Source organism: Blastomyces dermatitidis (assembly GCF_000003525.1).
Source record: "Blastomyces dermatitidis ER-3 genomic scaffold supercont1.1, whole genome shotgun sequence".
NCBI classification, from domain to species: Eukaryota; Fungi; Ascomycota; class Eurotiomycetes; order Onygenales; family Ajellomycetaceae; genus Blastomyces; species Blastomyces dermatitidis.
In genome coordinates, this window is record NW_025544774.1 from 7,657,541 (window position 1) to 7,680,827 (window position 23,287).

Genomic DNA, 23,287 nt, shown 5'->3' on the forward strand with positions numbered 1-23,287 from the left:
TCTTGATAGTTTACACAGAATCAGAGTTCTTTATCTGATTTCTTTGCAAAGAGAATAGAAGCTGCAGTGAAAGAGTTACTAACATGTATAAATCTCTTATTCAACAGATCATTGAGTGTCTTCTGAAGAAGAAGAAGTTCATCTTAAGACATGTTATAAAGAGAGTCTTATGATGACTCAGAGTTCTTATCATTCTTCTTTTCTAACTTGATACTGTGATCTACTTCTGAGTCTTGTCAGAGAGGTATATTTATAGTATTGTCTTGTTGAAAGACATCTAAATATTCATGATATTATTGAGAGAGTTTTGTATAAGAATCTGTTATTATAACACAGAATAACTTTTCTAGAGTCTTTTTAATATTGATCAGACTGATAGAATAGATTGACATATAATTCTGCTATCAGCAATTCTTTCAATAACTTCTTTTTCTGAGCATTTTATAGATGTTGACAGAGATCTGTGTCAGATTCATAGTCTTGTGAATATCATCTTTGTGAATTCTATCATTGTTAGAGAATATCAAGCTTCTGTTTTAAGTATTTAATAAGATGTCTTATTCAGATAGTCAGGCAAGTTCTAATATAAGATTGTAATCAAGATTATCAACTTCACATATGTAGGCATCTTTATGTTGATGTTCTCTCACATCTATAGTCAGTTTTATTATATAACAGGTACAAATGTCTTTTGAACTATTAAATTCTGTGAGAAGTTGAGGTTTTAATAGAAGAATATGCTGAAGATTATAATATCTTACAACTGAAGATTTTATCATTGCATAGTAACATAGATCACTGTCTATTATGACTTTCATATTATACATGTTATCAATCATAGTAGATATAAGAATTATATTCATTATCATCTTCTTCTTAAATTATTATCATCTGACCTCTTCAAGCTTCTGTTTATAAATTTGAACAGAAGCTAATCTTTTCTCTGTTTTATCAGAGTATTCTCATAGTTATCTTCTGAATATTTCTTCACTGCAATGTGATTGATGCAGACAGGCACTGATCTTTCTCTCAAGTGTGAAGATACATAGATTAATCAGCAGTTGAAAGCAATGTGTTCTAATCAGTTACAGTTGATACACACTTTACATTAACATTGATCAGCAACTTCTTCAGAAGTAATCTCAGAAACTCAGAAGTCTGTTCAAACAGCAGAAACTCTTGCTTATGTATAGACATTTAAATCTATTCAGTTCATGATATCTGTATCATTACTATTACTTCTCTTCAGTACAGATGTATAAGTGACTGAAGTGTAACATCTTCTATCACTGTTCTGTATACTCTTGAGCTTGATAAAATAATCATTCAATGTTCAGAGCTGTGTGTAGAAGCCTTTATAAGTTAAGTCTTTATTTATACTTATAAGAGTCTGTAAGAGTTTGAAAGTTAATATCTTCTTAAGCATGCTAATCTTTATTCAATTCTTTCAAGATTGATCACCTACTTCTAGAATCTTGATATTGAAATCAGAGATGAATGTTATAAGAGAAGTGTTTCTCTGTTAAATACTCTGTAATTAATCTAACACTTTCTGTTGCATAACAGTGTCTCAGAACAGAATATCAAGATATTTCATAATATTATCAGATATTTATAACACTGATTTATATTCTTTTATTCATGAATAAAACTTCTATTTCATGCAATTCTTCAATTATTTATTAATATATCAATCTTGATTAATTAATAAACTGATAAAATCTTCATCTATACTTAGTTTTGTAAGCATTTTCATTCTTTATAATGAGTAGAGAGTGAGATCAGAAGTATTAAAATATATAGAAGTATTTAAGCATTCTTTCAGTACTTTTATATTCAATTTTATAGATGTTGAAATCATATAAGTTAATTATTGAATCTCTTTATATTGAACTTATTGAGTTGCATGTATATCAGCTATTTATTATTATTATAATTTCAACATTGCTTGAAGTTACTGTGATATCATGTTTATACTTATATTCAAGAGTTTTATATTATTATTAGACATGATTATATTAATTATTAAATGTATAATATCTGTGAAATCTGAAGAAGTGTAATTGTATTCTCATATATCTGAGTGTCAGAACTCTCAGATCTTTCACTAATATTCTTTTATAAGATCTTATTCTCTTTGTAAGATCTTATTACAAAGTCAGAGTAATTGATAAGTAAGCTTTTATTTAAGAACTCAGTGTCTGCTTAACTGTGTTTTCTCTTTCTTATACATTATTATGCATTCAGATATCTCTTGATGAATAATTATTTCTGATAAGAAGATAATATGTGAATAATTATTTTCTAATAAGAAGATAATAAATGTTTTTATAGTATAAGAGGTCTACACTGAATAGATTGATATTATATTAATAGATCTTATTTAACAAAGATAAAAATGTTAGAGAAGAAAAGAAAGAGAAAGTGTGAGAATCAGTAATTAAGATGAATATTTATATATGTATGTGATGATGTACGCGGTGGAGCTTCAGGGTGAAAGAATATACACACGTTCATAGTGACTGAGAATCAGTGATTGAGAATGGCCGAGAATCGGAGCGTACGCGTTCGTGGCGGCCGAGGATCGGCGATCGAGAATGGCCGAGGATCGGAGTGTACATGAAATCTGTGAAGTGTAACGGAATTAGACTGACCGTGTGACTGTGTCTGAGACCAGGATCAGATTTTTTGATAGTCTCATTATCAATTCAACTGATTCCATTACACAGTTTTAACATTAGATAGTAGTCTCATACTGTCTCAGTGAGACTTACTGTCTACTCTTATCACATTTTTCAAATAAGATCATGATTTTCACTTCTCAATTTAAATTATTTTTATTGCTTTAAATGACTTTAAATCTTATTTAAATGTTATCAAAAAGTGTTACTTTTTAAAAAATTAAAAATAGTCTAAAAAAACCTTAAAATGTCTAAAAATAGTAACTTTATATCAAGAATGAGACTAAATGAGATTAAATGAGATCACTTTCTTATTTTTTTCAAGTCATGATTTCATTTTAAGATCTGATATATAGTCACTTTACATGTTTTTTTAATAGTCAGTCTCAGCAGAATTCACACTAAGAAATATATAAGATCAGATTAAATGAGATTAAATGTGAAATTTATAATCTCAGTGATCAGTCTAAATGAAATAGTCTATATAATTAATCAGGCGCAGCCTGCCACACTTATTTAAGTATTATTAAAAAGTGTTACTGTTTAAAAAATTAAAAATAGTCTAAAAAAAACCTTAAAATGTTTAAAAATAGTAACTTTATACTAAGAATGAGATTAAATAAGATTCAATGAAATTACTTTCTTATTTTTTCTAAGTCATAATTTCATTTTAAGATCTGATAAATACTTACTTTACATGTTTTTTTAATAATTAATCTCAGTGAGATTTATGTTAAGAAATATATAAGATTTAGACTGATTATATAACTATGTCTGAGATCAGAATCAGAATATTTAATAATCTTATTATTAATTTAACTAATCTTATTACATGATTTTAACATTAAATAGTAGTTTTATACTGTTTTAGTAAGACTTACTGTCTTTTCTTATTATATTTTTCAAATGAGATCATGATTTTCACTTCTTAATTTAAATTATTTTTATTGCTTTAAATGACTTTAAATCTCATTTAATTGTTATCAAAAAGTATTACTTTTTAAAAAATTAAAAATAGTCTAAAAAAACCTTAAAATGTCTAAAAATAGTAACTTTATATTAAGAATGAAATTAAATGAGATTAAATAAGATAACTTTCTTATTTTTTCTAAGTTATAATCTTATTTTAAGATCTGATATATAGTCACTTTACATGTTTTTTTAATGATTAGTCTCAGTGAGATTCATATTAAGAAATGTATGAGATTAGATTAAATAAGATTAAATATGAAATTTATAATTTTAACAGCCAGTCTAATAAGATCAGATTAAATGAGATTAAATATGAAATTTATAATTCTAGCAGTCAGTCTAAATTTCATATATTTCTTAATATGAATTTCACTGAGATTAATTATTAAAAAAAACATGTAAAGTGACTATTTATCAGATCTTAAAATAAAATTATAACTCAGAAAAAATAAGAAAGTAATCTTATTTAATCTTATTTAGTTCTATTCTTAATATAAAGTTACTATTTTTAGACATTTTAAGATTTCTTTTAGATTATTTTTAATTTTTTAAAAAGTAATGCTTCTTTAGTAATACTTAAATGAGATTTAAAGTCATTTAAAGCAATAAAATAAATTTAAATTAAGAAGTGAAAATTATAATCTCATTTGAAAAATGTGATAAGAGTAGATAGTAAGTTTTATTAAAATAGTATAAGACTACTATCTAATCTTAAAACTGTATAATGAGATTAATTAAATTAATAATGAAATCATCAAATATTCTGATTCTGATCTCAGATACAGTCATATAATCAGTTTATCTACTAGTTAATCTACTTTTAACTCTAGTATTGATATAGCTTCTGACTCTAGCTCTTGATTCTGACATGACTTTAATAAGCAGTCTTAGTTAATTATCAAAGAATTGATTGAATATTCATATAGAATAGACCTTGAGTATTTAATAGAATGAAGCTGATTTGATTATGTATAAAGAAGATTGAGATATGTTATATCTTTTGCAAAGAGCTTTTTCATGCCTCTTATTGAGAGCTTTCAATGCCTTACATTTTAAGAGCTTTGTTAATCTTTGAACATGAATTCTAGTCATTTACTAGCTATTCTGTCAAGTCCTTATCTTGTCCACTGTTGTAGGAGACTCATAGAACCAACCCCTTTTTAAAGCATGTAGTTGAAATGGCGCGGGAGCGGCCAAGGGCCCATAACCTGATGGAGGTGAAAGGTTGGTTGATTGTACACTAATCTACCACGCAGCATTCTATAGGTGTGTGGGTCACGTGGCCTCATATAGGGCATCCGGCCAACAACTACTGAGTCAAAACAGAGATGCAATCTCTGCTCGTTTCATATACAGGAGTTGGAGTGGGGATGTTGCACTAAATCCAATCAGGAGAGTGCTAAACCATGTAAGGTAATTCCCCACGATGCGGTATGAGATGATGCCCCGATAACTTTCGAGCTCATTACAGCGTATGCTGTAATTCACATGAAACCTTAATTGTTCGGGTCAAACTTCCTCAGGTCAATGCCATGTCTTGGCACTACGCAGCATCAGTTAGTCGTCCATAATTTACACATGATTCGGCTGCTCTATATCCGGCCCAATAGCTGATAACCGCGCTTCATGAGGATTGTTTGTCTGTCGCAACGAGTCAAACCTTCAAGGCATGTAAACGGGACAGAACTAGGGATGAAACCTCTTCAGGCCGTAGTCATACCAGTTATGAGACCGATACCAGCCCGTTCGCAGAAGCGGATATTCCAAATGCGACCTAGCGCATGAGACACCCACCGTGTTCGAAACCAAGCGGGAACCAAACTAGTCCTGTTCCGGGCAAGCATGCCCTGGCAACTCGAATAGACTTTGACGCCTTACCTGATCAGGAGTTCTCCCAGCGCGGCATGCGCTGCACCAAGCCCTGGAGGTCCGCCTCTGGTGGCTCTCGTGCCCTGGTGGCTGGTGGCGGACCGGTGGCTTGCTGTTTGGGTTCACGGGCGGGTCTGATCCATGGCTGAGGCCTGGTCCTGGGCCCGCACTTGCGGCTGGATTTGCTCTTTTCAACCCTTTGGCGCCGTAATTAATCTGCGTCAGACCCTGTACCAAGATTACGCTCTTGCCCTTTTCAAGAAGGGGCTGGCGCAACCCGGAAAAATCTCCCCTTTGGCCCAAACGGGCGGTGTTGGAGACGGAGCAACCTTGCGCGCGGACACCAGATATTATTGGAGGCAGCACACCCGGAGAGCTGCAACAAAGCTCCTGTCCTCTTCCCCCTGGCAGTCGACTACCTGTGTGGCATGATGCGAACAGTAGTGATTGCGAGATTGGAAACATCTGGCACTTTGAGTACGGAGTAGTTCCTCAGCCTTGCCCGGCGACCTCTTCAGCTCCCGCGTCATCAGCATCAGCATTCGCTTCGAAGAGAACCAGGAGCGAAACAGAAGTGATTGGGGAGATAAACTGGCTGTTATCAGCTGAATCTTCCGTTCTCTTCCATCTTTTCCATTTCCCTCTCCCTCCCCGCTACTTGCTCGTTATCGTTCTCCATCGCGACCCAGCATCGAGCTTCGCTACGTTTTCTTGCCTCTTTCGGTTAAACCGGGGGCCTCATCCAACCCCCGCTTACTCCCAGTCACCTACAGGTGGTCATTTTTATGTTCCCTCACTTCTATCCCTCGGGGCTTTGCTACGTTTGCCGTTAGCATAATATTCCGAATTTGTTCAAACTTCCAGGAACAATGCTGTATTGCGACAGCTAACCATAATACTACCTCTCCAGTACTCAGGCCAAATGGCTCATGTTTGTGTGGCTGCGAAGTCGGATTCCATACCTTAGCCAATCCTTATAGGGTCAGCTATCTTCAAGTCCCAAATACCACTTCCACTTTCGCTCGTTTGAACCGCTTTTCGTTCAGCAAAATCACGAGAGCGCTAGATACCTCTAATCGCAACTGCACTTACCAGGGAACATATACAAGCGACCAACGCCTTTTTTCTCCGTATATACTTTGTTTATTTATTTGCCCATCTATCTATATATCTCAGGATCGCGGCTAGCATCCATCCATGTTGCTCACCGTGAAACCTCCCCTGCACAACGGAATCTTACCTCATGAGTACGCTGCTTTGTCGTCGCCTTCCCCTCAGACCCATCAGCGCCATCACCATCACCATCACTCCTTGGCCTCGACCACTCGTTACATCTCTCGTGCCTCGTCTCCTACCCCTTCTCCCCCTCCCGTTTCTGGTCTTCCTGCGCCATCAATCCGCTCCCCTTTGTCAGACGAGGCTATGGACTCGTCCAACCGAAACTTACCACCAATGTCCGGAACTCTTGCCCCTTCGGAGCGCGATCTACCCGCAATGGCTCCTATGGGCACATCCATGTCTCATCTACCAGCACCCCCTTCGCAATGGCAGAATACAGATGAATCAATGCGCCAATGGTTGCAAACAAAAGCAGAGGAGGATCGCCGGAAACAAGAAGAGGAACGCACGCGCCAAGAATGCTACCGGCTGGACCAGCGCAAAATTGAGCAGTCAATGCTTCGAGAGTCCCTCAAGGCCGGTGTGCCTCCCTATATGGTACCTCTGATATTTGCTAATATGGGCGGTGGATGCAATCTCCAATGGACTCAGCAGCATATGTCTCAAATGCACGGGTCTTCCACTCACCCGCTTATTCCTTCTCACTCAATGCCGCAACCTCAACCTCAACAGTATTCACCACCTCAGCAGCAACAGCAGCAGCAACAACAACAACACGCTACCCCAACGCCTCAACCTACCCCTTCATCAAGTGCTCATCGTCATCCTCCGCAGCCACATCCTCAAATTATGCCACCCCCTTCTCTAACGCCAGTAGCCACTCAACATGTCGCACCTGAAACTCCCTGGGATTCCCGTATGATCCCCCCAAACCCATATGCTTCACAACCTCCACCACATACAGGGGTAGGTCCGTCATCGCAATCTGCGCCTCCATCACCATCATCCCATGTTTCGTATACACGTGCGCCATCGTTGCGCCCGCCGAATCAACCCCCGGGCCAACCAAGTTCCAATGCTACCCCATTGTCGCGCATTAATACGTCAGAAATGCATATCCAACAACCACCGAACAACTCTTATACCGCGGCTTCTCCATCGGTTTCGGGACCCCCACAGCAGTCGCCATCGCTAGCCAAATCCGATTCAGGAGCTCACTCGCAATCGCAACGGCAAACTCAGTCATCTCCATCCATCTACTTTCATCATTGGGTTCCGCCTGGTCAATCACAACCAAATACCCCATCAAGCAAAAGTCCGAATAATTCACCGTACTCATCAAATCCCAATTCCCAGCTTCGGTCTGAATTCCAAAGTTCCCCGAGGAAACGAAAGGCGCAATTCGTCCACCAATCTGTCCCACCTCCATCACGTTCCGACACAGTGACGTCTCATACTTCACCGGACCGGATGTCTCCACGAGGGAACGGACGGAGCAGTGGGCATTTACGACATCAGAATCAATCTCAACTGCAGAGTCAGGAGTCAAGACATGGCGATCTACTGGAGCCTGGCAGGCCTGGCGGGCAGATGCACGTGACTTCATTGGTGAGGAGCGCCGACGAGGGAGATGGCAGGTCGACATCAAGAGGAAGGTCAAATTCAGATCGAGAGAGTAAACGGGAACGGAGCAGTAGCCGTGCACAAATTTCCGGTGACCGTAATGGCAACAGTCACGGTAACTACGCTGGGAGGGGCTCACGAGACGACCCGCAGAGCGGACCTGGGGGAAGTCATAAACAATCGGCTTCCAGCAACATGGTTCACTCTTCCTTCAGTACATACGGCTCTAGCTACGGACATGCCCGTGAAAGCACCGGGCCATCTAATTCGGTATCCGGAGCCGATACTAACAACTATCGATCCCCTTCAGACCGATCACCTATTATTCACCCTCGAGAGGACCACCCACAACCATCATCGGCAATATAATGTGAACGGCTAGCTTGTTCTATTCTATTTCCACTTTTGTTCTATAACTATTCTGTCTTATCTAAATTGCTCTCATTTAACGGGGGTTTCATTCTTTGTTGTTTTCATATGTCACTTTGGGCCATAGAGCGATTATCATTTTTTTGGGCTCTCATGTCATATTTTATGTATCTTGCTTTTGGCTTCCACCTCTATACATTAGGATGTGTCAGGCATTTGTTATATGTGTGTGGTCATTGCATCGGAGCTGGAAATTTTGCAAATCTTACCCTCATTTCTTTCATCCCCATCTTCAACTTTCAAATTCTATTTTCATTCATTCTCTTAATTGTTCTCTCATCATTGCCCATTTCGTATGGGATTCTTTTGTCTCCTTCGGTTACAAACAGTACGCAGGATGAAGTGAGGATTTCCATCGAAATTTCTTTCTACCTACGACAAACTCTTCATAGCTATACGTTTCTTTCCATTTTGGTCATCATTGTATTTTTAACATCCCAAAAACGTTTCCTTGATCTCTCCTCAGTGTTTATTAACTTCTACAATGAGTGCGCCCCTCTACAAATAGAAGTGGATGGGTTTCATAATCATTTTTTTCTCTACAATAAATAAATAAACATGCATATTTCCGACGAATATGATCCTGGAAGGGTAGAACATATTCCGATATCTAAAGAAGCAGAATTGAAAGATAGAAGGAGATTTTGGATTAAAACAAAAACAATCGGAAAAAAGAAATGCCCCCGGCCAGGATCGAACTGGCGACCTTGAGATCGCTAAGTAGTTTTTCCTACCTATCATATTGTAATAGGACATGAATATGAGACTCACGTGATAACCAACTACACCACAGAGGCAGACTTGTTAGTGTACGGTGATGCCGAGCTATTGATATGCCGTATCCACATATGGAGTTTGTGAAATACGTCACCGACAATAATATTACACCTCAGCTACTTTTTTTTTTTTTTCTTGGGGGAGGGGGGGGGGGATTTACGGACTGCAGTTCTAATTTTGCCTGCGGGACGATATATTGCTGCGAGAATCAATACGAAACTCATTGCCGTCTTGCCATCCGGTGTCTCTAGTCAATGGCGGTACGCGGATGATACAATTGTTACGATGATGTAACGTGTTGCCATTTCGGATCAGGTTTGGAGCGCGTTTGTATGCTAAATGGGCGCAGGACTTTTGATACGACACCCCTCGTGTCTTTCAACTCTATCAGAGATAACGAGCTTACAGAGGATTGAGCGCGAAATTCGCAGTTACACGTTGCTCCCCGTGTTGTTTTGTTCTTTGAACGTTTTGAGGTGTTGATTTATATTTCTATATAATTGGTCTAATTCTAATTTCTCCTCTAGTTGTACCTACCAATCCGTGGCTTCACTATGCCAGTGACCGGGGCCATTCAACCAGCACAGACTATTGGCGCAGTCGGCAAAGGATAGCGCGTCTGCCCTGGGCAAGTCACACTCGTGACGATACGATCTTGCTCCTCAATTCCCTACATGGACTGCTGCCCGCATATTCCTGACCTTGTTGAAGGAGCCTTTAGCAAAACGGACCCATGCGCTAGTGTGACTAGTGGCTGATGGCCAACAGATGTCATCACAATTCCCTAGTTAAAAATTGAATCGGACCAGACCGCGCTCCCAGAGATCTCCTCATTCCTTGCGCGAGGGACCGTTTGGAATGGTCCTATGGAATTTTATATTTCTCGGGTCTCCCGTCGTCTTCACTATCCAGTGGCTAGCGGCAGGCGCCCGCATAACCATCAGTGGCCCCTATGATCCCGATTTGCCTGGTCACAGTGATAAACATAAAGAGAACGGCTCACGCGGCTATGGCTGCCAGACCCGCGAGAGCGAGATAATTTCACCTATAAACCCGGACAGGTCCGGAGGGGATGACGGCACGCTGTGGACTGGAGAAAACTGTGTTCAACATCAAGCGGCGTCCCCACCAGGGCGTCGAATGGACTCGATGGACTCGACACGGTTTGTAGCGGAATAGATCGCATTCCTACAGTTTCCTGGGTTAGACCGCCTACACAGGGCAGCAATCGAATCGGGAACAAATTTGCATTCGTCATGATCGTGGGGGGGGAAGGGGGGCGAGTAGAGGTAAAGCATTCCTATTCAGGGGACCAGTCCACTACGGCAATGGAACAAAGCGTCCCCGCTGACGCTACGCTGGGGCTGAACCTGATTGCACCCCCGCCAGGAAATGAAACATTTAACTCCTACCCTTCTCAACAGCTATTTTTCAACGGCATCTACAACGGCATCGAGGAATCCAAATAGTACCTCGGAAAGACCGCTGTACACTTTGGGAGATTCACCTTCACCGAGAAGCTCAACTGTATCCCCCTCCGCTGGCTCGGGGGATGATGGGTTTTGGCCTTCTCCCCAACGGCGGCGGCTATATGCCATCCAAGACAACCATGAATGGATCTCTCGCCGACGCCACGATTTTCCTCCGGCTTTCCGGGACCCAGGAGCCACGAATACTTGAGGTGGAGAAGACCGAAAACACTACTGTAGTGACGAATATTCTGTACACCGAAACGGAATTTGATATCACCTTCAACAGCTATTATGATGTGCGCAATTCATCTCAACGTCTCGTGGGGGACGCGTATAGCGAAAATGCGATATCTTTCATCGGCGCAGGGACGCGCGATCGGACCCTTCTGCTGTCTTATTCTTTAGCGTTTTACCGTTTTGTTCCTTTTATGTCCAGTTGTGATGATGTAGTTGTGATACCCCGGATTTACCGGTGAAGTTCAGTGTGTCGTTTTCGGAGAAATTAGATACCCTCGCTTGCGTTTATAATATTTAGTTAGTGGGAGACTGGAGTTTGTTTTTATGGCTTAATATATCATTTGATCTACGTGGGTAATAAAATATTCTGGGAACAATTCGGAAGGGGACGGAGGGGTGGGTCGAGTTGATTGACGATGCGGACATGTGGATTTAACGATTTATTTATGACAACCATGTAAGCTAGGTGTACACTAATGACGGCAAAAAGAACGAATTTATTTTGGATGAATAGCAATGGCGTACATAGATGTGTCAGAAGACATATTCGTGTGTACCTTTTTCCTTTCTCAGGTATAAGGACGAAGGGAAAAAGGAAGATATAAGACCAAGAGAAATGGATTAAAAACGGGAAGAGTTGAAAAAGGACAGGGCAAGAAACTGGTGAAATAGAAGGATATTATTATTCAAGGCCTCTCATAAAAATTAAATAAAAATGAGAGTTCCTGCGAAGGAAAAAAGGACAGTGTAGTTAGTAATTTTACTATATTAAGTGGGAGAGAAAAGTAGGAGAAAAAAACCCAAATATCCTGAAAAATGAAACACACACATACACACACACAGAGAAAACAGAGGGGGTATCTAGATACTCTCATATCGAAAAAAGGAAGGAAAGAAATTTAATAAAAACGAAAAGGCGAAAAGAGAAACCGAATTACGAAAATTCAAAATAGAAATAAAGAAAGTATGACAAAGAAAAGAAGAAATCTTCCTTCTCTTTCTTTCCATCCCAGAAACATTAAAACATTATAATTATGGTGAATTAACAATTCAGATGAATAAAAATGAAAGTAAAATGAAAGATGATTATGAAAGAAGGGGGTTCTGAGGTTGGAGAGCAGGGCATTATGGGCGGAAAGAAAGGGAAAAAAAAAAAAAAAAAAAAAAAAAAAAAAAAAAAAAAAAAAAAAAAAAAAAACTATGTGGATGCGTAAAGAATGGAATGGTTTAGACAAAGGAGAAGGAAAATTAGAAAAGTTGAGTAGTAAAGATGTTGAAAAGAAGAGAAAAAGAAAAACAAAAGGGAAGCGAGTGTCAGTTGTAAGTTTTGGATGACTCCTTTCATGCCACTGCGGTGCACGAAGAGGCACAATGGCGACGAAACGGAATCCGTTTGAAGTTGAGTTGGCGACATAGGGTGTCCAACGGCATGGAGATGTTGAAGTTAGGACAAGGCGGCGACGGGCCGGTACTCATCGAGCGCCTTATGTCTCCGAGAGCCCAGATTTCGCGCCCGTGTACAAATAACCATATATCAACCCTTCTTCCGATGATGAACCTTGTACTCAGCTCTCGCAACCCGCATGAAAATTTCTACATCCTTAATGGGGACCCAGCTCGTAAGTACTTTCATGGCGTTCTCGAAGTCGGATTCTAGGATGATATCGCGCATTCCATCTATGAGGGCGGCGGAGGTGGCATGGAGGACATCGAGGCTTTTGCCGAAAGGGCTTGCGTGGGGTTGCGATGGCGATGGGGCTGGGGCTGATAATGCTAGTGGATCTTGTTCAGAGTTGCCGTTTGCAGTGCCAGTGCCAGTACGAGAACTTGTTGGGGGTCTAGAGGCGGAGGCGGATAAAGAGGGTTCATCTGAGTCTCCGAGGAGCATGAAAACGTCCCAGACGCGGAGTTGTGCGGGGAAGGGAATTGAGTAGTTGAACAAAGTTAGGTACCATCGGGTGCCGTACGCTGTTGGGGGGATTCCGAGTTCGGTCTGGATAGAACTGGTGTTAGCAGTGGGTGGCTATAACAGAGAGAGAACAAAAAGGGGTAAACATACCAGTTTTTCAGCAACTTCCCCTCCTTCAAGCCATCCCGTTTCAAAATTGGCTAGTGCTTCCATCAAACCCGAAAAACCCGACCGATACAGACGATCCAAACCCCTAAGTTGCCACAACCTCACTAGCATTACAAACGCATGCTCTTCGTCGTAGTAAGCAAGAAGGGTCGCAGCAAGTGCAGCCATACCCTGGACATATCCTGTGTCTGGAAAGTAAAGGGACATGGCATGGAGAACTCGGAAGAGAAGCCTCTGGCCACCTCGATAACGGCGACGAAACATAATATGGCTGCTAATCGTCCGTGGAACATCGATATCGATCTGTACGTCATCTGGGGAGGCTTCATCTTGGAGCTGGTTGAATTTCTGGATGAGTTCTGTCTCCGTCGGGCTGTCTTTCCGTTTCCTTGCACTGGCACTTAGAAACGCATACCAAGCGGTTGATCGCCACCTGTCAGGTATTCCTTTCCAGGTCCGTTCAATAAGTTTCGAGCTCTTCACGTCGAATTCGAATGTCATGCTAGCACCATCCTGGGGTTTAGACACCACCTTTGCCATCTTTCTCCATTTATCTTCTCGCTCCCATTCCTTCTTCTTCATTGCGAGCGCACGCGGGCTGTTATCATCATCCTCCATGACTTGGCCCGGCAGAGTTAGCATGTCACTAGCTTCATCCATGAATTTTCGATTTTTGTTATAGGGTAGCTTGTTTGCAGCATATCGTATTCTTGAAGTTGATCTGCGACTGCTTGCTTGATAGGAGCTCTGGGAAGATGTGGGCCGCGATTGATCTGTAGATTTCCTGGGCGGGGAACGGCCAGCAAACGACCGGGAACTAGGTGCCACAGAAGTCTCCTTCCGTAAGGTACGCTTCCTACGTGGAGTTGTGGATGCAAGTAATAAGCTCGTTGAGACCCTTTGCAGAGCTGGAGGGGCTGGATCTGAAGCATCGCTGTCTTTTTGTCGGGGGATAATGAAACCATATCTGTCAACATCGCCGACATCGACATTTTCCCAGTCCTCTAACCCACCAGCAAGCTCATATGGCTCCCTTTGGATAAAGCTTCCTCTTCTCGAACCGCGCCCCGCAACTGAGGTAGTAGGCGTGTTTGCTCGTTCTACTTCAACCCCGTCACTCGAGGCTGGAAAAGCAACCGTGCATGGTTCATCTAGCATAGACTCCTCTTCATACAAGCCCAACAGCTCATTAACCTCTGCATCGTCGACGTCTTCATCCCCCCTCTCATACATCAAACGAACCTTCTGTGACAGGACTTCCTCATCGATTGACATGGCTCGAGTCATACAGCTGGTTGGACGGGGGCGTAGAGAATTATATGATCTTATACGCCTCGAACTTAGCGATGTGGTAGTCGTGGATTTGTTGTGAACGTCGAGTGTAGCATTACCATTATTTCCCCCGCCGCTAGGGAGATTCTCTTTACTCTGCATGTTTTCCTTCGTCTGGTTCCCATCAACATCCGTCTCAGAAGCAGGTTCGGTATTATTCTGTGGGCTTTCAGCAATTGATTCTAAGGGATCTGTGGTCAGGTCGCCAATGGAACCAGTTGGGATGTCCAGCGTAATTCCACGAAACGGTACAGACTCAACGGGTGGAAGTGGTGGTACGGCGGGAAGAGGATCTGGCTTCCTTTTTTTGAGCGGGCTCCATTTCCGCTCTGATCGTCGCGAGCTAGGACGGGCGTGCTCTTCATCTATGATGATGCTTGGAATGCTGGGGGGCGACTTCAAGCTTGGAGCAGAGAGTTCGTCTGTAGCTAGAGTTGTTCTGCTGTTTCTTCTTGATAGAGCCTGGCCGGAATCCCACCTCTCGCTCTCCACGCGGTGAATTGGTTTCATAGGAGACGAAGGGAGCTCCGGGGAGGGAGCTGATGGCTCCTTGGGGTCTCCACCTAGCGATTCGATTCGTAGGCTAGAGGCTCGAGAATGGGGAAAGGAGGGAGAACAGGGGGACGGGATGGGTGGCGGTGAAGACAGGGGGACAGCAATAGCAGTAGCATTTTCGGTGTGGATTGGGTCAGGAGCTCCAACCTTTGTACTCGAGCTTGTGGGGGGTTTTGCGGGGGAGGCCATTTTAGTCGCGAGATCTCCCATGACTTTGAAGCCGATGTCTAGCGTTTGGATATGTGTATAGAGAGGATCCAGGGTGAGAAACCCTGAGTGGGAATGTTGATCCAAGTCACGACTGCTGTGATATGAGGGGCGAGGTGCGAGGAAGGTGAATCAACAACCGTCGTGGTACAAATTGTTAGTCCGGGGGAGATGTCAATTGCCTATGGAGATGGGGAAGGACAGCAAGGATATGGCGGCGGTATCCCACGCATTAGAAATTAAAATTAAATTTTAGAGAAGGATTCCGTTCAGCGAGGAGCAGAGGGGAAAAAAACCAGCTGGTGCCATTGATCAACAGGCGTTGGCCTCGGACCAGTAACGGCGGCAAAGGATTTAGTGCAGGCGTGGTCAAAGCAGCAGCCAAAAAAGGGGCGGCGCGGCTGGCGCGTACGCCGCTGCGTATCTCTGCGGCGGTTGGGTTGGACCCACGAAACAACAAGCGGGCGCCAGCCGCACCCGCGATGCCGCTTAGCTAATCACCCCTATTGCCACGTGATACAAGCTTCCGCGATAAACTAAACTCGATATGCATAAGCGCGATGTTCTCCAGGGCTAATCTTGACCCTAGAAGCTTGTGTAGGATAGTTGAAGGTTGTATTGATAGATCTATCTACAGGAACATATTATAGTGGTGGGTCACGTGATCTAGTGGGATCGCTAACCGCAACGGCCGTAAGGGCCAACAGCTTGGAAGCTTGGTACCCTAGAACTCTGTTATTAATAAATTGTTACATACAGGCATTGGCTTTGTTCTCCTGATGACAGGCTATAGTAAACTACTTATATATAGAAACTATCTAGTGAACCAAACAACACCCATTTATTCCGTGGTATTCAAAAATCAATTCCCGCCCAAAACTCCGTCTACCATTACCACCTGCCTCCCTCCTACTACTTCTTCGAAACGAATAATGGCCTGGGAAAAAAGAAAAAGTATGTTGCTAAAATAGAGGAAGCACGTGCACATGAGAGGGAGTTGTCGTAGGTGAAGGGAAGGGGATATCTAGATGTTCCCGTGGCTATGTATACCCGACATGTTGGGAGCAAAGAAAATAAAACAAATGGAAACCGTTGAAAGGGGGAAGAAACAATGGTTGGCAGCGAAATTGTGCACGGGATCACCACAGCGCCGCAGCGCAGGAACTTAAAATATATATTTTTAAGCCTCCGCGGCGGTACCTCTTCCAGATCCAGATCCATTCAAATTATTACTATTATTATTATTATTGACACCCTGTCCTTGCCTAGGTTCAGTGGGTTCCGGTGGCAGAATCTCAATCTGGCGGACGAGGAAACTTTTTTCATCCGTGAACTGATCATCATCCGTCCTGTCCTCCAAGAACTTAGGGAGGAACTTTAACAGGCGGTCTCGGTTGTTGATTAAGATTCTCTGGACGGCAACAGATTTGTTCGGGTTTGCGACAAAGACCTAGATAAATCATTTGTCAGAAAATTTGTTGGTTATCATGGGTAGAAACTGAGGAAGGGGAAATTAAGAAGCAAAGAACTCCGGCTGAGTTGGCCTGACTGGGTAGTCGAACCTTGAAAATATGAAAACCTTCATATTGAACCATTTTACGATCATCTCGTAACAGATTCATGCACAGCTTGAGGTGATCTCCGCGGTCAACATATTTCGTCATGATGTTATAATTCGTCCGGTCTAGGAGGATTTCGCCTAACAGCTTAATACTTTGTCGCTTTGTCACGTACGAGTCTGACTGGACGAGAATACTATTATATTTGCTGAAGAACAGTTCAAAGTTGGATAACAAGTATTGTGACACCAAGCCTTTATGTTTCGTAAGAACATCCTAAAAGCAGTGTGAATGAAAGAGATGGGAAACAAACAGCGAGCAAAGGACTAGACGCAGTCACCACTTACCCGAAATGTAGTAAACGCATCAGCGCTGACTTCAAAACTGCCGCGGTTGATCCATTGAAAAAAATTCCAAAGGAGCCCTTCTCCCGTTTGTTTCGCACCAGGATCGACCTCGTTAATTCGGATGGTAGGCTCATCTCTGGCCGACTCATCGTAGAGTATAATAGCCGCGATGACCTCGAACTTTAGAGCCTCACGCAGTATAGATCCACAGGGCATGGCACTTCGATGATTTTCATAGCCCCAACATAGCTCAGTTATGATCTCCGGTCGGTTATGGACAATATAAGATACGACGGGGGGATCCGCAGAGTTCGCATTGGCAGGTCTGAAACGGAGGATGTGAGAGAAGATGGTCTGCGTATCTTTTCTTGCCTCGAATGGTAGATGGCGGATACTTCGGGCTAGTTCGTAGAGTAGGTCTTCTTGAATGGCTGCTTGTACCAATTGATGTACCTGCTCAGGGAGGATATCGACTTCTTCACAGCGGGATCGTGAGCATGAATTTTTTGGGCGAGGGGCGATTTATTATCAAGATTTACCAACCCTGTGTCCCTTGAACAATCAATTTCATGTGAGCCAATTGCTTGGCTAGATCATCCTCCACCTAATTCTCCTCTCCCATCAGCAGGATTTCCAGCAGTTTTATTTGGAGAAAAAAATGCAACAAACCTTTGAGCCGCCATTCGAGTTGTCCCACAAGCGCACGACGAGGTCCTTTATTGACCGCGCGACCTCAGCAGGTTGTCGTGGCCTCGCGCGGTTAAATAGGAATGCCATCGATCACTCAGCAAGACTGCTATTGGTGTCGGGGAGGTCTGTGAAAAGAAAACCATATATATATTGCCCTCAATGGGAGGCTGCCAAAATTTAAATAGAGCGCCAAGAGGTACAGTGCTGGGTTACACTCCTGTAATGGCAGCCAATACTCCAGGCATGAAGCATTGGAGGTTTGGATTAAGTAGAGGATCGTCGAGATATGCGACATGTGTTTTGAGAGGACAGAGCCATGGGAGGGAAATAGCGTTGTTAGGGTCTGCGACCTGATCCAAACAAGCATGGTACAGTACAGGACATGTACTACGTAATGTACATGTACATGTACATAACTACCAATTGGTGGGGTATCTGGCGCTCGTTACGCGCCAGGACACTAGTATTAGCAACATTATGTGCGCTGTACAGAGTATGTACCCTCATATGATACTTCTATAACTACGGTGTACTCTATAGATTTGATAAGTGTATTGATCAGTCTTTATACGCAATGATACATGCAGTTCTGGCGGCCTGCAATATTACTATTCTACAACCAGCTAGAAAATAATTAATAACTTGTTATAGATAGTATGAGAAATATTTTCAGTCTCCATTACAGTAGATAGTTATATAAATATTGCAATGTTTGTCTATCCATGATTGTAAACCTATGTGTATTTGAAAGCTTGTTTAAAGTATTCAGGGGAGATGGCGCCTATATAGAAATCAGGTTGGGACTTTGTACGGAGTAGTTGATTCAACACTGGTTGACCGCGGAGTTGAGCGGGCAATGGCGTTGTTTAGTGCAGTTTCATCAAGAATTATCGAGACAATGACAATGCATGCGTGAACAGGGAGAACCTGATTGAGACGAAGGAGGCCAGCATATTTTGCTAAGGCAAAGGATGAAGGCTTTCCTTCCAACCAATCAATTCTCTCATGAGCTCATGAGAGACGATAGAGAAACGGAAACGGCATAGACGATGTTTGATTCCGCTCTAATTCCAGAGTTGAAAGATCAACAAAAGGGGCTCATGTCTTGCCATTATTTCCTCGAGCAGGGGTATTGAGGAAGAGAAATGATAGCGAATGAAATGAAATCCACCCAGTGCAGGAGACATGTGCCTGTGTGCCTATCACGCTGTAAAAAATCTCGTGGATATCCAGAAGAAGACCTTTCATCTGCACTTCTGTATATAGCTGTGTAGGTCGATCATCCCCATACTCAGAATGGACTCTAAGACTCCATGAATAGGTTATATTCAGCTTCAAGAAACTTCTTCCCGATGCTGTGGATATCCAGCCCACGACGTTTCTAGAGACCTATGCGGTCCTCGAACAAGTGAGGAATATCACCGGGCCAATCAGCAGGGGTAAACAGTTGATGTCTAAAATTGATCTCAACTAGATTAATATCGTCTAACTCCATAATATCTGACATCTTTCCTTTGTATCCTTGCTTGCGTGAATTTTCTGCTGGAGCTCGAAGCCAGGCACAGAGTGCTGGTTCGGGTGGTTATTATTGTTAAATAGACAAGTTCTAGATCATTCCCGCTAGAAATCGCCCAGCATCTTGCCCCGCCGACAAAGAAGGGTGTGCGAAGCAGAAGAGAAGAAAAAAACATTACCTAACACACCACATCATTTTTTTTTCTCGGGATACATCTGCCCTTATCTTAGATATTTATTTATTGCACAACAATGGCTTCCTCTTCTCAACAAGCCCCACCTGCTGTCCATGAAGATTCATATTCCGATAGTGACAGTAGCTCTGATCCTCTAGACCTATCCAAAGATGAGGGATGGGAAGATGTTGAACTGGACGAAGAGTCTGAGCCCGTCATAAGTTTGTTTAGCGACAAGGTCTTCCCAGACGCCCGGTCAATGCTCAATGATTGCAAGGAAAACTTTCACTTCGACTTTTTGAAGGTTCAGAAGGATCTTGGTGTGTAGAAACCAAAACCGGTCCAATAAATTTCAATTGCGCAACGACGTGGTGGGGAAGTTATATTGCCGCCGTTCGATTTCGATGGTGGGAAGCCTCTAGCTGACTTTTATGCCTCTCTTTTTATTCGTCTCGTTCCATACAGGCCTCGATTTTCTCGGCACTATTAGGCTTGTCAACTATATTCGCTCAGAAGTCAAGGCTGGGAAGACCCCTGACGTATCCTCCGCGGCCCTGTTCGACGACGAGCGATACTTGAGACCGGTACTGGAGGATGACACGCTTCTATACAGCTTGGATGATTTGGCTGAGGAATCGGACCTGGATCAAAAGGCGGGAGGAAAGGATGGGCCCCGATCGAAGGAGGCAGAAGCATCAGATCCAACATCTCGAATTCGAAAACTAGAAGACGAGTTGGAACGAATGCGAAGCAATTTTGAGGAGTACAAGGCGATTGTTAAGAGGTCCTTGGACAAGGAATTAAGCAGCGCGGTTTCAAGCGTATCTGAAAAGCCTGTAGCTTCGGGCTCTGGTAAATTCCATGAAGCGGAGTCGGGATATTTCACCTCCTACTCGTATAATGGTGCGAATTGCGATTATAATTCTTTATCAGCCTCCCAATGGACAGCGAAAATAAGAAAAGATGGCACGTTCACTAACTTCTCATTGTCTAGGTATACATGAGTCCATGCTCAAGGACACTGTCCGTACAGATGCCTATAGGGATTTCATATATGATAACAAGAGTTTGTTCAAGGACAAGGTTGTACTTGATGTTGGGTGCGGAACGGGTATGATTATTGAGCCCATTATTATATCCATATCCTCACGACTTACTGTGCCTAGGTATTCTGTCCATGTTCTGCGCAAAAGCCGGGGCGAAAATGGTCATTGCTGTTGACAATTCAGATATCATTGATCGGGCGCGCGAAATCGTCTATGACAACGGGTTTGGGGATGTGATTAAGTAGGCGCTCTATCTACATCCTAAACTACCAAAGGTACTATAATCCATTCAACTAAAAAATTACTAGATGTATCCGCGGAAAAATCGAAGAAGTGGAACTACCAGTACCCCAAGTCGATATCATTGTTTCTGAATGGATGGGATACTGCCTCCTTTTCGAAGCAATGTTCGACTCAGTAATCTGGGCCCGAGACCGCTATCTCGCACCGGACGGGTTGATGGTTCCCTCCCATGCCACGCTCCAAATCGCGCCCTTGGCTGATCCAGATCTCGTGGACTCGCACATAACCTTCTGGAACTCTATCTACGGGTTCAAAATGTCCAGCATGCTTCTCAACATATACGATGAGGCACTTGTTCGATACATCCAGAAAGCAGAAGAAACCATCGTTGCCAAAGCATCACCGTTCCTGCAGTTGCCGTTACACACCATAACTGTCGAGGAGCTAACGTTCATCAAAGAATTCGAAGTTACGCTTAACACGGACATCGATGCGTTGGACGGCTGGGCAGTGTGGTTTGATATGTTTTTTATGCCATCTAGGACATCGAAGGTAGCTGAAGATGCGCTGCCGGGCGATATGAAGAAGGAAGGATATGTCGCGTTCTCGACGGGTCCATTCGATCCGGAGACTCATTGGCAACAAGGGGTGTTTTTGATAAACCGCGGGAAGAAGGCTGCCAAACCGTTGAGGAAGGGACAGGTTATTAAGGGACACGTGGAGTATAGGAAGAAGGATGATAAATCACGGCTCTTGGATATTGGGATTGACTGGGATATCGAGGGTGTCGAAACCGGACGGCAGGAGTGGTCACTGCAATAAGCTATTACTCTGGTGACATTTTTCAAATACCAGATAGTTTACGTTTGGGGTTTGGGTTGATGATTGTGCATATTTAATTTGGGTATATCAAATAGAGAGGGTTGGGTTGGTCAAAGAAATAAAAAGGGGTCATTATTCATAGCTATCATTAAAAGTTTTCATAGCTCAAATTGGCAAATTAAACATCGGCAAATTGGGCACTATAACGTTTCCCAGGTGCCGGCGCCCAACTAGACAGCCGGTCATCACTGGAAGAGCGTTTGGCCCGGTCCTTATCCTGGTCTCTGGAGCTTCTATGAGAATGACTATTGCCGTAGGCCCGGGAATGTTTTGAACGCTCTTCCTGACTCCGCTCCCCTCGTTCCCGATGGGGGTTTCTCGAGAGCTCACGGTCACGATCACGGCCACTCCCTGCCGGCTGTGTCTCGGCATCTAAACGAAAGCCCTCCAAACTATCCAGCGAACCATCCGATCCCCGCCTTCTTCGCCGCCGCCTTTCTCGACGATGCCGACTCGAATCCCCCCGCTCCCTCCTCTCCTCCTCCTTCAAGGCCTTTAACTCTCTCCTTCTTTCCTCTTCCCACTTCTTCCTTTCTTTCTCAACCTCCCGCAACTGACGTACACCCCTTTTCATCGCAGCCAACGGATCGTTCATATCAGTCCTCGCCCTCTCTCTCTCCTGCCTACGCGGGTCTTCATTCCCCCACACATCTTTACTTGGCAACATATCCTCTGCCGTCTTAGCCGCTATGTCAACGGCCGACGACGAATACCACGGTCCCTTATCCAAGCTCTGCTTAAATCCAGCCGCATTCGAGAACCGCATGGTATATTGGTCCTCATATTCGAGTTTCTTCTTTGCAGCCTCCTCCTCCGCCTCGGGATTCTTCCCCGAACTACCGGTAATAGCATCTATCGCGGCAGGCTCGGGGAATAGGTTGATATGCCCCGAATCATCGATGATGGGTGCATCGTCCTTGGACGGTTTACGGACGAGGACGACATCATTTTCACGCTTTGTTTCTGCGCGTTGCGCATCCTCTCTAGCAAATCGAATATCGCGATCTGTCTCATTTTCGCCAGCTATACGTCGTCGTTTACGGTGACGGTGATCTCGAGGTTCTCGATGTTCTCGTTCCTTATCCTTTCGTTCGGCGGCGGTTGGCGCTTCTTGAACAGGTGGAGGGGATCTCGACGGAGAGCGGAGACCCCGTAGGACCTGTATACGCTTTTCGGCATCGATTTCCTGTAGACGCCGTTGTTCTTCTTCGCCACGCGCCTTTGCTTCGGCTTCATCGCGCCGGACGCGGGCGATGTTGTCTGTGTTGTAGACGTTCCATGACTTTTTGCCGAGAAGATGCCTGGAGAGGGGAGATAGTTAGTATCTCACGGGATGTAACTGACAACTGTAGTAGAAGGGATATAAACGAAGGCAACATACAATACCATCCTCTGAGAGTTACATATAGATTGCTTTGAAGCTTTGCATACGGACCATAAAAGGTTGAGAAAGGGTCTGGTGGATTGCCCTATCCATAC

The 23,287-nt window shown here is 43.2% G+C and overlaps 8 protein-coding genes and 1 non-coding gene across 10 annotated transcripts; 4 read left to right on the top strand and 5 right to left on the bottom strand.

Moving 5' to 3' along the window:
• Positions 1-5,172: 5,172 nt before the first annotated feature.
• On the bottom strand, positions 5,173-6,064 carry BDCG_01051 (uncharacterized protein; the record flags this gene model as incomplete). The annotated part of the gene is made up of 3 exons (XM_045416559.1): positions 5,173-5,196; positions 5,532-5,926; positions 5,986-6,064. The coding sequence occupies 3 exons, from the start codon at positions 6,062-6,064 to the stop codon at positions 5,173-5,175; spliced, it is 498 nt and encodes a 165-aa protein (XP_045272261.1).
• BDCG_01052 lies at positions 5,285-9,420 on the top strand. Of its 2 annotated transcripts, XM_045416561.1 has the most exons (2): positions 5,285-6,295; positions 6,433-9,420. In XM_045416561.1, the coding sequence occupies exon 2, from the start codon at positions 6,720-6,722 to the stop codon at positions 8,631-8,633; it is 1,914 nt and encodes a 637-aa protein (XP_045279418.1). In that variant the 5' UTR covers positions 5,285-6,295; positions 6,433-6,719; the 3' UTR covers positions 8,634-9,420. The 2 variants fall into 2 exon arrangements, with proteins under 2 accessions (XP_045279418.1, XP_045279417.1); XM_045416560.1 differs by having other exon boundaries at positions 5,285-9,420.
• Positions 9,372-9,490, bottom strand: BDCG_16267. Its single transcript has one exon. It is a non-coding gene; the product is annotated as a tRNA-Met (tRNA).
• An 838-nt stretch (positions 9,491-10,328) lies between these two features.
• Positions 10,329-10,939, top strand: BDCG_01053 (uncharacterized protein; the record flags this gene model as incomplete). The annotated part of the gene is made up of 2 exons (XM_045416562.1): positions 10,329-10,633; positions 10,678-10,939. 2 exons carry the CDS (start codon positions 10,329-10,331, stop codon positions 10,937-10,939), a joined length of 567 nt encoding a protein of 188 aa, XP_045272262.1.
• A 140-nt stretch (positions 10,940-11,079) lies between these two features.
• On the top strand, positions 11,080-11,418 carry BDCG_01054 (uncharacterized protein; the record flags this gene model as incomplete). The annotated part of the gene is made up of 1 exon (XM_045416563.1): positions 11,080-11,418. The coding sequence occupies one exon, from the start codon at positions 11,080-11,082 to the stop codon at positions 11,416-11,418; it is 339 nt and encodes a 112-aa protein (XP_045272263.1).
• A 133-nt stretch (positions 11,419-11,551) lies between these two features.
• Positions 11,552-15,775, bottom strand: BDCG_01055 (TBC domain-containing protein). Its single transcript, XM_045416564.1, has 2 exons — positions 13,239-15,775; positions 11,552-13,172 (listed from the first exon to the last, which is right to left on the bottom strand). The coding sequence occupies exons 1-2, from the start codon at positions 15,351-15,353 to the stop codon at positions 12,714-12,716; spliced, it is 2,574 nt and encodes an 857-aa protein (XP_045272264.1). The 5' UTR covers positions 15,354-15,775; the 3' UTR covers positions 11,552-12,713.
• A 291-nt stretch (positions 15,776-16,066) lies between these two features.
• Positions 16,067-18,288, bottom strand: BDCG_01056 (conidiophore development protein hymA). The gene is made up of 5 exons (XM_045416565.1): positions 17,926-18,288; positions 17,800-17,860; positions 17,257-17,732; positions 16,913-17,185; positions 16,067-16,800 (listed from the first exon to the last, which is right to left on the bottom strand). Exons 1-5 carry the CDS (start codon positions 18,031-18,033, stop codon positions 16,531-16,533), a joined length of 1,188 nt encoding a protein of 395 aa, XP_045272265.1. The 5' UTR covers positions 18,034-18,288; the 3' UTR covers positions 16,067-16,530.
• Positions 18,289-19,466: 1,178 nt separating this feature from the next.
• On the top strand, positions 19,467-22,143 carry BDCG_01057 (protein arginine N-methyltransferase 3). The gene is made up of 5 exons (XM_045416566.1): positions 19,467-19,957; positions 20,103-20,540; positions 20,632-20,748; positions 20,804-20,924; positions 20,992-22,143. Exons 1-5 carry the CDS (start codon positions 19,714-19,716, stop codon positions 21,746-21,748), a joined length of 1,677 nt encoding a protein of 558 aa, XP_045272266.1. The 5' UTR covers positions 19,467-19,713; the 3' UTR covers positions 21,749-22,143.
• BDCG_01058 (uncharacterized protein) lies at positions 20,603-23,278 on the bottom strand. The gene is made up of 2 exons (XM_045416567.1): positions 23,190-23,278; positions 20,603-23,109 (listed from the first exon to the last, which is right to left on the bottom strand). Exons 1-2 carry the CDS (start codon positions 23,195-23,197, stop codon positions 21,927-21,929), a joined length of 1,191 nt encoding a protein of 396 aa, XP_045272267.1. The 5' UTR covers positions 23,198-23,278; the 3' UTR covers positions 20,603-21,926.
• Positions 23,279-23,287: the final 9 nt, after the last annotated feature.